This window comes from Hemicordylus capensis, chromosome 5 (assembly GCF_027244095.1).
Source record: "Hemicordylus capensis ecotype Gifberg chromosome 5, rHemCap1.1.pri, whole genome shotgun sequence".
In the NCBI taxonomy this organism is placed as follows: domain Eukaryota; kingdom Metazoa; phylum Chordata; class Lepidosauria; order Squamata; family Cordylidae; genus Hemicordylus; species Hemicordylus capensis.
The window spans coordinates 227,637,890-227,650,696 of NC_069661.1; the positions used below are offsets into that span (position 1 = coordinate 227,637,890).

General features: G+C 45.2%; 1 protein-coding gene across 2 annotated transcripts in view; it reads right to left on the bottom strand.

Moving 5' to 3' along the window:
• The window catches only part of SPIC (Spi-C transcription factor), a 31,773-nt gene extending 27,095 nt beyond the window's left edge, over nucleotides 1-4,678 (bottom strand). For both annotated transcript variants that reach the window (XM_053256456.1, XM_053256455.1), the window contains exon 1: nucleotides 4,259-4,678. In XM_053256456.1, the coding sequence (XP_053112431.1) occupies nucleotides 4,259-4,297 (39 nt within the window). In that variant the 5' untranslated portion in view covers nucleotides 4,298-4,678. The remainder of the gene's footprint in view (nucleotides 1-4,258) is intronic.
• Nucleotides 4,679-12,807: the final 8,129 nt, after the last annotated feature.

Genomic DNA, 12,807 nt, shown 5'->3' on the forward strand with positions numbered 1-12,807 from the left:
ATCAACCTTATCTTCCTCTCTCCTACCCCTTTTGTTACATATTAACCAGGTGTATATTTAGATCACAGTTTCTCAACCACTGGTCCTTGGACCGCTGCCGGTCCCCGAAGGGTTGAGTGATGGTCCCTGACTGGGAATCAAACCGCCCGCCCCCCCAAACAACTGCAATCAAGGCACTCACTTCCTCAATTTTGCACATGGCACAGAAGAGGGAGAGGAGAAGTATCATGGAGGCACGGGACCCTGCTTCCGCCTTGCCTCCATGTGCTGCTGAGATCTTCCTACAGCTATCTTTATCTTTACAGCTTCAAACTGTATGCAGTGTAGAGGCATCGAGGAAAAGGTATGGCAGTGGGCGCCACTTGAAGGGCTGCTGGTTCTTGCATGCTCATTGTTTGCAGCCAAAGGTTGATTGATTGAAACCCAGCTGCCTGTTGTGGCCGAGGCGCCTTGAGAGGGAACGCTGTTTCCCTCATGCATCAGTGGGGTGTTGTGGTCCTTCGGCCCCCTGTAACCACCTGGTTTGCACTGCCAGTGGAAGACGGCGGTCCCCTTTGTGACCTCGTCAGGGGGTGGAACCTATGGCTGGGATCATGCCGTGGTGAGGGCTAAGTGGTGGAGGGAGGGAGGAGTGCTGCCTTGGCTTGGGCTTTACAGAAAGGGAGCGCAAGTGGACCTTCCTCGGGGAAGGGGAGCAAGCACACGTACCAAGGAGGGCTAAGTGGCGGAGGGAGGCGGCGTGGTGCGGGGGAGAAGCAAGAGACCATTTTGTGCATTCATGCAAAAGGGTCATTGGATGAATGGCACTGGAATGAAGTGATCCTGGGGATTTGATGCCCAGCACGGTTCATGTCCAACCCCAACCGATTTAAAACTGGCTGCCTGTTGCAGCCAAGGCACCTTGAGAGGGAACGCCATTTCCCTCTTGCATTGGTGGGGCGTTGTGATCCCTCAGCCCCCTATAACCCCCTGGTCTGCACCGCCGGTGGAAGACGGCAGTCCCTTTTATGACCTCGCCGGGCGGGGGGGGGGACACAACCTCTGGCCGGGATCATGCCGCGGTGAGGGCTAAGCAGTGGAGGGAAGGAGGAGGGTTGCCTTGGCTTGCCTCGCTGTGACGCACGGGCAGCATGTGGGACCACATGAGCTGCGTGGCCCCAAAGGCAGGCTGGTGTGATTGGCACATGTAGGGGAGTTGGGAGGGGGCACAGAAGTGTGTGCTGTGAGAGAGAATGGGGGAACACCTGCTACACTCTGGTCCGCAAGCACAGCGGCAGCAGCTCTTGGACCCAGGCGACCTTCTGAGCGCAGTCCGGTGCACCATTGCCTCACCCACCCTGAACAGTGCCTTGTCTCCCCAGTGAGGAAGACGAGCCATCCACCACTACAACGCCCTGCACCCCCCGCCATCTCAGAATTGCCCCCTTCCCTTTAACATCAGGTCCCCACCACCGCTCTTCTTCACATTTTCTTTCACCATAAAAAAACCCATTCCCAGTGCCTGCCACGTAACTGTTTTTAAGGAGTTTTGGAGGAGCTGCGCGGGTTTCATTAAGTGCACAAAGAGCAGGATCCAGATCAAGCCAGGTGATCATGACCAAGCAGCATTGACACAAATGAGAGATGACTAAATTAATTTCAGTGGGTGGTCCTGACTAATGTGGTCTGCATCCGGCCCTGCGACTACACAACTCCGGCTAAAACTCCACCTCCACCAAGAGCAGGATCCAGATCAAGCCAGGTGATCATGACCAAGCAGCAGTGACACAAATGAGAGATGACTAAATTAATTTCAGTGGGTGGTCCTGACTAACGTGGTCTGGATCCGGCCCTGCGACTACACAACTCCGGCTAAAACTCCACCTCCATCAAGAGGGGGTTAAACTGTAGACTTCGAGCTCTACTGACAACTTGCCCAGCTCTCCTCTCCTCACCTCCTTTTTGCTTTGCTTGACATCCAGCCTGATGACGAGTTTTGGGGAATTCACAAGCTTGCTTGTATGTTGGTTTTGTAGTTTTTGAATTTTTCTAATGGCCCAACATCCCCTCACCATTGAGTAATCACAAGCACCCCCACCCCGCACATGCTGAAGACATACTGGAGACATATTTGTTCACCCAGGCTTTTAGATTCAGGGGTTCTCAACCTTGGGTCCCCAGATGTTGGTGGACTTCAACTTCCATAATCCCCAAATGCCATTGTGGTTGGGGGTTATGGGAGTAAGTCCACCAACATCTGGGGACCCAAGGTTGAGAACCCCTAATATTCCATGTTTGCAAAAGATTCCAAATTTAATGATTTTAATGCTTATATTATTTTAATTGTAAACTGCCCAGAGTTTTGGGCAGTATAGAAGTCTGTTAGATAGATAGATAAACTTGAAACCCCTTTACTAACTGCTGGTCTGGGAAACTGCGCATGAAGAATGTAGCGGTCCTTGAACCTCTGCACAAGGAAACTCTGCACAAGGTCCTTGAAACTCTGCACAAGGAATCCTTGACTCCAAAAAGGTTGAGAAACACTGATTTAGATTGTAGCAGATCCATCATGCATATTACGTCGCCATTATATCAGCATATCTGTATGTATATGTGAAAAGCAGCTTCATATGGTAGGCAGGCAGCATGCCAAAAATCAGTGTAACTACTACTACTGTTACTATTTATATACCGCTTTCCAGCAAGTTCTCAATACAGATAGAAAATAAATAAATAAAAATAGTTCCTTTTCCCAGAAGGGCTCACAGTCTAAAAAGAAATGTAAGGTAGATCCCAGCAATAACTTCTGCGAGAATGATGTGCTGGGGTTAGATAGGGCCGTTACTCTCCCCCTACTAAAAGTAAGAGAGTTACCACTTGAAAAGGTGCCTTTTTGCAACTTTCCAGGCAGTTCCATTATAAGCTAAAATATAAATGTTTCATGTTTTCAGAAGTCATGCTCAGAACAGTGACTCATGCAGAGACATAGGGAGTGGGGGCTCCTCAAAGGGTGGGTAATTCTTAATCTTGAAGAGTAAGCATATTCAGCTGTCAGAATATAATTTGCTTCCAGTTTTAATTTTCAAAAAGTGTGCTTCGTTATCAGAAGTTTGGAGAACTTGACAAAATAAGTGGTTATGCCTCAAGGTACTTTCCACATTCTGAAGGAAGGATTTAGCTCTGTGGCCAATTGACTGTTAGTAAGTATTCATTGCCACATCCATTATGAGGCCACATCAAAGCTTCGGGGGAGGCATGTTGTAAGGAAGTGCACAAAATGCCTTTTGTGTTTTGTTTCAAGCTCAAAATGAAACACAAAACAGCTGAAACTTTTCATCAAAACAGCGGTCCAGCCGACTGTTTTGACAAAACAACTCGAAGTGTTTCGGCCATAGGGAACAATGCGGAAATTCAAAACACCCCATTGTTCTCCATGGGTAGCTCTTAAGGATATCAAAGTGTCATCAAAGGTAGGGCATGATGGGTGCTACCTGCCACCCAACCCACAATAAAAATGGGAGAGTGGGCAATTTTTAACAAATTGTTAAGCTTCCCCAAAACTCCATGGGAAACAATGGGGTGTTTCAAGTTTCCCCATTGTTCCCTAAGGCCGGAACAAGTTGCAATGCACTCACAGAGTGCATGCATACAAGTTTTGCATTGCAATTTGCAATGCATTTTGCAACCCTGCCTTGAAAAACACTGCAGAAGCACCCAATAAAAATCTGTCTCTCCCAACACAGAACACACATTTCAAACGCAATCCAAAAATGGCCAAAAAAGAATCCTGGCCCAGAATCCACTGCCAACCACAGTGCCTTCTCTGTAATAACATCATTGGCACAAGTTGTTCTCTCATACACAATTATGACTCCTTACATTCTTAGCATTGCAACAGCTGCCACAGCAGCACCCTTAGCAGCAAGCATAGCCATAAGCTCAACTAGAGCAACTTCAGCCACATTTTGACTGAGTACACCTTGCAGTGCAGATTGCAAAGCAGACCAGAACAATGAGTGAAGCATATCTCAAGGCCAGACATGGAGTTCATCACAGCAATCACCAAGAAATATCACACATACACACACACAGAGGTGCCACTGTTCATTTCTAGCCACAACACTATCTCACAAACAAAAGAAACCACAACTCAAGGAAGGAAGGCACCCAAGTTCTGCCTTTGTCAATCTGAGATCCAGCAAAACCAGACAATTATGGCAGCAATAGCACAGCATATTATACTCAGTGCTGAGAAAATAAAACACAAAATCAAACCTACCTTCCTCCTCTCCTGATGTATCATCTTCAAGAGAGGCATAAGGGCTCTCTCTGCCTCCCAGTCCCATTTAAGGATGTGCACGAACTGAGGTTCAAGGACAGGTTCAGCATCGCAGGGAGGGAAGTGGTGAGCAAGAACTTTAAGAAAGAGAGGAGGTCCTTACCTGCTCTCCGCTGCCCCTTGCAGTTTCTTGCTGGGGCGGCAGGTGTCCAAAGTAGCTGCATGCGATGCCAACATGCAAAAGGTGACCATACAAATGCTGACCACGCAAATGGCACTTATGTATGCGTGGATGCCATGTGCGTTCTGGCACTGCATGTGGGCACTTGGGACATGCACCAGCTCTCCTCCTTCTTAAAGCTCCAACTCACTGCTCCCCTTCCAGTGGTGCCTAACCTGTGCTCGAACCTCAGTTCATGCACATCCTTAGTCTCTTTGAATACATTTTGAAATTTCCTCCTTTTGTGTTCCCCCCTCCCTCCCCCCAGCCAATGGGGCACAGTTTCCCATGACAACGCCTGATATGTATAGTAACAAGCCAACCAAGAAAAAAGGAGCTCGCAATCCAATCAGAAGCCAGTGCCAGAAAACCAATCAACAAGAGAAAATGGTGCTCCAAACACTGAAACATTAGGATCGAAACGGGGTTGTTTTGCTCCAAGCTCAAAACAGGCCCTTTATACAAAGGGCGTTTTGTTTCAAGCTCAAAGCACAGCCTGTTTCACATTCCACAGACTAGCAAAGGTTTTAGATGTTTCCTGCCAGTGAGTTGTGTAGTGATCATATGAGACCGAAATAGGTGCAGATTTTGCTTTTCTGAGCAACACATCAGCAGGGCCGGATTATGACATTCTGATTGCCCCATGACAATACAAAACAGGTTGGAAGTTCCACCCCCATGCATCACTCCCCTCCTCTCCCCACACTGCTCATGGTTACAGCAGCATTCCTCTGAAGAGGCAAACACTGCCTGTAACCGTGTTAGCAGGCATTGTAGTTATTTCTGCACAGATTTATAAACTCATTATGATAAATGTGTAGCCATATAAGTATATTTTTGTCTTATCAGAACAGAACCATCATGTCTGCCTTATGGGTTTTTCCCCCCTTTCTCTATTTTTAACCCATTATGTCAAACATGAAATTCAGTCATTTTCTGTACTCTAAGAGGCTGCTCATAATGTGAGGTCTACGCTGTAGATTACTTAGCTTTTGCCTAAATCTGGCACTTCACATCATTCAGTTTCAAAAGAGAAGTTGTGCCATACTAAGAAAATATACTAGCTCCACAGTCTGGCCTTTTGAAAGCATTACATCTGTGTGAGAGAGAGAGAGGGAGAGAGAATGTGAATGAATGAGAGAGAAGGATGGAGGTAGATATGTTTTTTACTTAGAATCTCAAATAGCATACCCAGCTCTAAATAGACCAGAGAATCCAGACACAACAATCAATTTGGAATTCTATTCCTTCTTCTCTTGCATTTTCTCTTTCTTTCACATTCAAGATAAGCAAAAAGTTTGCTACAGACCGGATGTCCTAGGAAAGCCACAGCAAATGTTTTGCAGACACTAATTCAATGTGTCTGCTCCCATGCAGCAACTATGCCCAATGATGGTACCAGAATGGGGCAAAGTGAATTTCTGATAGGTGAGATGTGTCCCACATGTTAGATTTTGAAGCAGAAATGTGGGGGCAGGTGGGGGCAACTACTTTTCTGGGGGGCACTTGGCCCCTCCAGAGCCACCTCTAACTATACCAGGCAGCCCATCCCCACAATTGCACATTTAGATAAGCATTGCATTGGTCATGTTGTTTCCCTGAAAACGAACAATACACAGCAAGTGCTACAAATATGAATACAGAGAATATTTATATACAGCTTTTCAACAAAAGTTCCCAAAGCGATAGATAGATAGATAGATAGAGAGAGAGAGAGAGAGAGAGAGAGAGAGAGAGAGATTCTCTGTCCCTAAAGTGCTCACAACCTTAAAAAAGGAACATAAAGACACCAGCAACAGCCACTGGAGGGTTGCTGTCCTGGGGATGGATAGGACCAGTTTCTTTCCCCCTGCTAAATAAAGAGAATCACCACTTTTAAAAGGTGCCTCTTTGCTCAGCAGGTGATAGATCTCTGAAGACCCATATATTTATGACGTTTTCATCCTATCTCTTAACTGAAGAGTCAGCCGAGGGTGGGGCTGTAGCTCAATTATAAAGCATCTGATTTGCATGCAAAAGGTCTCAGGTTCAATCCCTGGCATCTTCAAACAGGGCTGGGAAAAACCCTTGCCTGAAACCACGGAGAGCTGCCGTGAGTCAGTGTAGACCAGAGATTCTCAATGTTGGGTCCCCAGATGTTATTGGACTTCAGCTCCCATAATCCCCAGCCCCCGTGGCTTTTGGTTGGGGATTATGGGAGCTGAAGTCCAATAACATCTGTCCAATAACAACGTTGAGAATCCCTGGTGTAGACAATCTTGAGTAGGATGCACCAATGGTCTCACTTGGTATAAGGCAGCTTCCCATTTTCCTGTGTTTCTTTTCTCTCCAGTTTATCCTTACAGTAACACAATGGTAACCGTGTTATCATCCTAGTGGCTTGCCAAGGTCAACCAGTGAGCTCAATGGCAGCAGGGGGATTTGAGTTTGGATCTCCCCACTCCTAGTCTGAAACTCTAGTTTTTAAAGCACACTGGTTTGCAAACTTTTGAGTTACACAGAATTGTTTGTCAAATACTGTACAAGTGTTCAAAGAAAACAAAAACCAACAGATACATAACCAGGTTGATTTTAATTTGTTTAAGTTAGGGGTCTTTGAAAGAAAGGAGCAAGAATGTTTTAATGGGAACTATGTGAATTTGATGTCATATCTCTGAACTTTGATCAGTTTGATCAACCTCTGAGGTTTGATTGGTTACACCTCCCCCCAAATAAGGTAGTATTCAATTTTAACAAGGTGTAGGCATGCTTGACCAATATGCATACAGTCTTTCAAAATACTATTAGTCTGTTTTGCTGTAGCTTTGGGTTGCTGCTACTGGAGATGGGAAGATGTCTTGTAGTCTAATTCCTTTATCTTTCCTGGGAGCTTTCCAGACAGCAACTTAAAATTGCTTCGCTGTGGATAGGCTTGGTGTGTGTTTGTACGGTCTGGGTTTTGACACCATCTTGCATACAGGAACAGCAAGGTGCCATTCGCGCAGCCACAGCCTGTATTTGGATCTTATCTTGATATTTCAGGTTTAAGGCGTCATATGTGCCTGATAAAATAGTAGCTGATTCTCTTCATTTTCAGAACAGTTTTCAGGCTTGCTTAATTTTTCCCTGCGGTGTCATGTGGAAGGGCCCTGCGGAGACAATGATTTATATCAGTGGATATATCTTAATCTCTGCCTCTCAGCTTTTGAAATCAACCTTAAAAAAAAAAAAGTTCCTGATGTTCTTGCGCAACGAAACCAGCCTCTTCAGTTGGCCATTTGTTTTTGCAAGATCCCGGTACTCTTGTGCAAATTCACTGGGGGGGGAGCTGTCACCTCATCCTTTGCTACCTGCTGCCGCCCGCTAGCCCTGTGGAGTAGGGATCCCGTCATCCTCTTCCTATCAAAGCATGCACACACACAACACACATGCCTACAATCCCCCTCCCACACACACACAGCAAGAGCAATCAGCAGTGGATCACGCTGTGCCCTCCACCTCCTCCTCCTCCTCCTCTTCTTCTCTCTCTCTCTCTCTCATTCAGACCTGCTCTCTACTCTTCTCACTCCACCACAACTCCCCAGCTTTGCTGGCAATCTCTCCCCTCAGTTTGATTCATGTGTGATTTTCTCTCCCCGTCGCCCAGCGAGGTGGGTTTCCAGAGAAGTCTCAGTCTTCCGGGACCCCAATCCCCACTGTGGCGGAAGGGTGTCCCCACTACCCACCCCTTTTAATTCTCATGGTTGTAAAGAGCTGTGGCCAGACTTCCTGAAAGGAGCAGGGAAAGCTGGGAAGTGAAGACTGGCCTCCAGGGGAGAAGAGGCTCTGCACATGCAGAAGAGGGAAGCGCCCTGTGTGCAGATCCAGGGCTGAGGGCTGTTTCCTCTCCTCCTCCTTTCGGTCGCTCTCTTCACTCAAAGCCTCAGGCAGCTCCTACCATCTTCCCTGTCAAAGCAGTTCCAGCTGCACGATGATGTCCTGGGTCTGTCTTTCCCGCCCCACCCCCTGCAACCCCATTGGCCCAAAATGGGGCAGGAGCAGGGCATGAAGAGGGTGTCCCATGAACAGTCCCTGGTTTCAAAAAATGCTGTCAAACTGCAGTACGAAGGGGAATAGGAACAGCTCCAGCTTTGCTACGAAATAAGCAACAATTGGTTTATTCCCTTTATCCATGTTTTGAAGCTGGTTAGGCTTAGCCGTCAGATTTTACATCACTTCCTCCATTGCAATCCAGAAAGCACGCTGGCTGAAATGTTTTCCATCTTGAAAATGTTTTGCCTTATCTTGGGGCAATTTCAAAACCTAATTCCTCCAGAGACAGGGGATAGGTTTGTAACTTTTTTTTTTAATACTATGGTTAGATTTACAGCCTGATCCTATATATGTTTCTCAGAAGTCCCACTACATTCAATGGGGAGTGTGTGTGTGTGTGTGTACAGAGGTGCACCTAGGTAATTTTTGAGCCTTTGGAGTCCCCCCGCCTTTGCATGTTAAACATCATCCCCCTACACACACACACACACACACACACACACACACACACACACCCCATGACACACACAGTATTATTGACACATGGATTCTTGGGGGCACAAACAGCAACAGAACTCACAAGAATATAAGAATATAAAATAGGTATATTTATGCAAGAGAGCCACCTAATGGCGTAGTGGGGAAATGCTGGACTAACAAGCAGAAGTTTGCTGGTTCAAATCCCCGCTGGTACTACATTATTCTACCAAAGAAAACCACAGGCTCTGTGGGCACCAGGAGTCGAAATTGAGTTGATGGCATATGTTACCTTTGCTATATTGGGCAGCAGCGATATAGGACGATGCTGAAAGGCATCATCTCATACTATGTGGGAGGAGGCAATGGTAAACCCCTCCTGTATTCTACCAAAAGAAAACCACAGGGCTCTGTGGGCACCAGGAATCGAAATCGACTTGACGGCACACTTTACCTTTACCTTATATTTATGCAAATATGCATTAGCAGAAACATTTCAACACATAACATAAAATATTCCCATCCCACATATTTCTTTCCCCACTCCCCACTCTGTCTCTAAAGCAGCTGGCATAGGTCACAACTCACACTCAGCCACCTGGCGCAGTGCAGGCCAGCGGCGACTGCTCCACCCAGGATAAACTAAAGAAGATTTGGGGGCCCCTGGGAAGTAGCTTCTTTCACATGTGAAACCAAAGATGGAACTGATACATTCCTTGTCAAAGAAGATACTTGAAAAAGCACATGCAAATGGTAAAAATGTGGTAGTGGCATGGGGATGTGAATGCAGAGCGACACACAGAGCCATCTTCAACGCAATCAAGAAGAAGCAGATACAAAGCTTTTGCTTCATGCTGCTGATGCAACAAACAAGGGGGCTTCCAGAATCAACATCACTCACCAGACACTGATGTTTTTGTGCCAGCTCTTCGACAGTACCCGGAATTATGGGCTGACACAAAATTTTGTTACTGGAAAAGGAGAGTTGTACCGCACTATTCCTCTATTGCCCATAGACAAAGCTCTTGGACCCAGCAAGGTTTCTGCTTTGCCTGGCTTACATGCTATCAGTGGTACAGACAATACTGGAGGTATTCACATCTTAGCTAGATGTAGCTCGAAGTCCCTGCAAGCTCTCGAGGAGCATTCCACAAACGATTCAGGTTTTTCATTGTGTATTAGAATGTAGCTCAATATATATCCAGGGTAAAAGAAATCCACTTTTTGCATTGGGTTTTTTGGGCAACTTCAAACTTGTAGTAAAATCTGCTATGTGAAACACACCCCTGGCACCATTACTGCTCTCCTTTCATGGACAGTGAAAACTGTTTTGTTCCAGCAAGCACTTATTTAAATAACTGCTTTTTAAATAGGGTGCTTGAGCTGCTGCTATTTTTAACTTTATTGTTTTTTAGTCTATTTTCCAGTAGGCTTATTGTTGGGAATTCTCTCTGGTAAGAGATACCCTTCTAATATAGCAGCGTGCACAGAGGCACAACACAGCGGAGTCTGCCCAGGCATGTGTGTATGCTAAGAGTAAAATAACTTGGAGCCAGTTCATAGTTTCAAATCAATATAAGGAGTATTTATTAGTGAACTCCATTCTAGATGGAGTGGAGAGATAGGACCTCTAATCTATCTAGCTACTGTAGCTGGATGCAGCTGGATGCATCTATGCACACATGGTGCAGGGAGAGAGGAGCTTGCATGTTGCAAGGGAGAAGGAAGGAAGGAATTCCCTAAGAATAGCAATCTTCATATCAAGGGATAGTGTCAGAGCAGTAGAGAAGGGATGACCAATGTCTGACCTCTCTAACCCTCTGACTCACTAGTCTGTCCCCCTCTGTCACTGAGGCGTGAGCCAGCGAAGTGTCCTTCATTTCCAACACTTATGAGAGCACCCGACAGGGATAACTCAATGATTTAGTTTATAATGATGACATCCACCCCAGTTCAAGACGGGGTGGATGAACATGAACACATGAACATTTGAGGTGCAAGAGATCTAACTTGTGGACCTTGATTTGCACCAAATTTAGTCCAGATGTAGAGACAGTGAAAGGAAAGCAAAATACGAGCTTGACTTGTATTTTTGAGCTGATATTATGGTAAAGTTATCTGAAAGATGGGTGTCAGAGGCGGACGCACAGGGGCGCAATTTCAGTGCTTGCCCTAGGCTTTATTTTCCCTAGATACGCCTCTGAGATAAAAACATTAAAACATTAGTTAAAAACTAAGAACAAGAAATTTAAAAAACAACAATTTAAAAAAAATTAAAACAATGCTCTAAAACAAAATTAAAAACAATCAAAACAGTATCAGTTAAAAGCCTAGGTGAACAGATGTGTCTTTAAAAACTTTTTAAAAGCTGTCAGAGATGGGGAGGCTCTTTTTTCACTAGGGAGTGCATTCCAAAGCCTCGGGGCAGCAATGGAGAAGGCCCGTCCCTGAGTAGCCACCAGATGAGCCAGTGGCAAATGAGCGGGGATTCAAACCGGCAACCACAACTTTCATATAACAGCACGACACTCAGAGCAGATTCTCAGACTGTCAATGTGTTTTTTCTTATTCTTTGAGGTATTTTGAAGAGAACTGTGTAGGTGGTTTGCTTTCATCACAAAAATCCCATGGCATCGTGCATGCTCCCATACTATATATTGTGGTGTGCTGATTTAAATGAATCATTAATAGTTCTAATCTAAAGGACTGATTATCTCCCAAAGCACAACCGTGAAGTTAGACATTCGAGTAAGCAAACAGAGATCCTTTATATTAGCTAAAATATAAACTGAGAAGCTCCCATCACTATCTTTTAAAGACGGACAAAAAACAACTTTAGGCAGCTGGAGCTATCTTTGCCGGCAAGGTCAAAGCTGTTTTCCTTGCTGCTACAACAACATTGAATGGATGTCTGCTGCAACCACACTACCAACATCTTTCAAAGATCCTCAGAATTATATTGAGGATCAAGGTGTTCCTAAGGCTGTAACCCTATACACACAGTGGCATTCTTAACCCTGGACTTCGGGGCTACTTCATTTTTAATTTCGCTGTTTGTTGTATCCATGTGGTAAGTTATCACTGGTTGTTGCCCTTATCTTCTTTCACGTGTTGCTGTCTTGAGTGTCATATCAACATCATAGTGATCATATACCACATGAAGTTCATCATAGTTTCCGTATTTTGATAGAAAATAATCTGTAAAATGTTAAGCAAGCTGGCCACAGGTTTTTTAATGCTGTCCAGGGTCTAATCTCACAATAAAGCAGATAATCAGAGGCAAGAATGTGAAGAGAGGAGTACAAGTTCACATGGTCACTCTAGAAGCTCTTTTAACCTCTACCAAGATGCCGTCTTTGAAGAGTTTCTTCATCTACTGCAAATAATTACAGCTGCAGCTGAAAATCTTGATCAGTCATGTGCAGATGGGAATCTTGAGCAGCAAACAGGACTCTTGGAGGAAGTAAGTTGGGGGTGGTGGGGGTAGTGGGGTAGGAGAAGGGGGGCATCACAGGAGTCAAATTATTTTAATTGCAATCACTGTAATTTGTGTCGGGGGTTGTTAATTTTTACTCCCAGTAGGTTAAACAGCAGAGCATTAAGGAATGAGCACACACTCCAGTTACAGAGTAGGTAACAGATGATGGTTTAGTTGCTGCAGCTATTTAGAGAAAACACATGGAGATTCTTGTAGAACTAAACACTAAGTATTTATTGGTTAAGTACACTTGGATAGGAAAGCCTAAACCTAATCTAAAAGTCTACATAATGAATAGGTAAGGAGGGAGAGAGATGCTTCCATCTGTTTTCTAAGAGGAAAGGAAGGATTGTGTGACTCAGC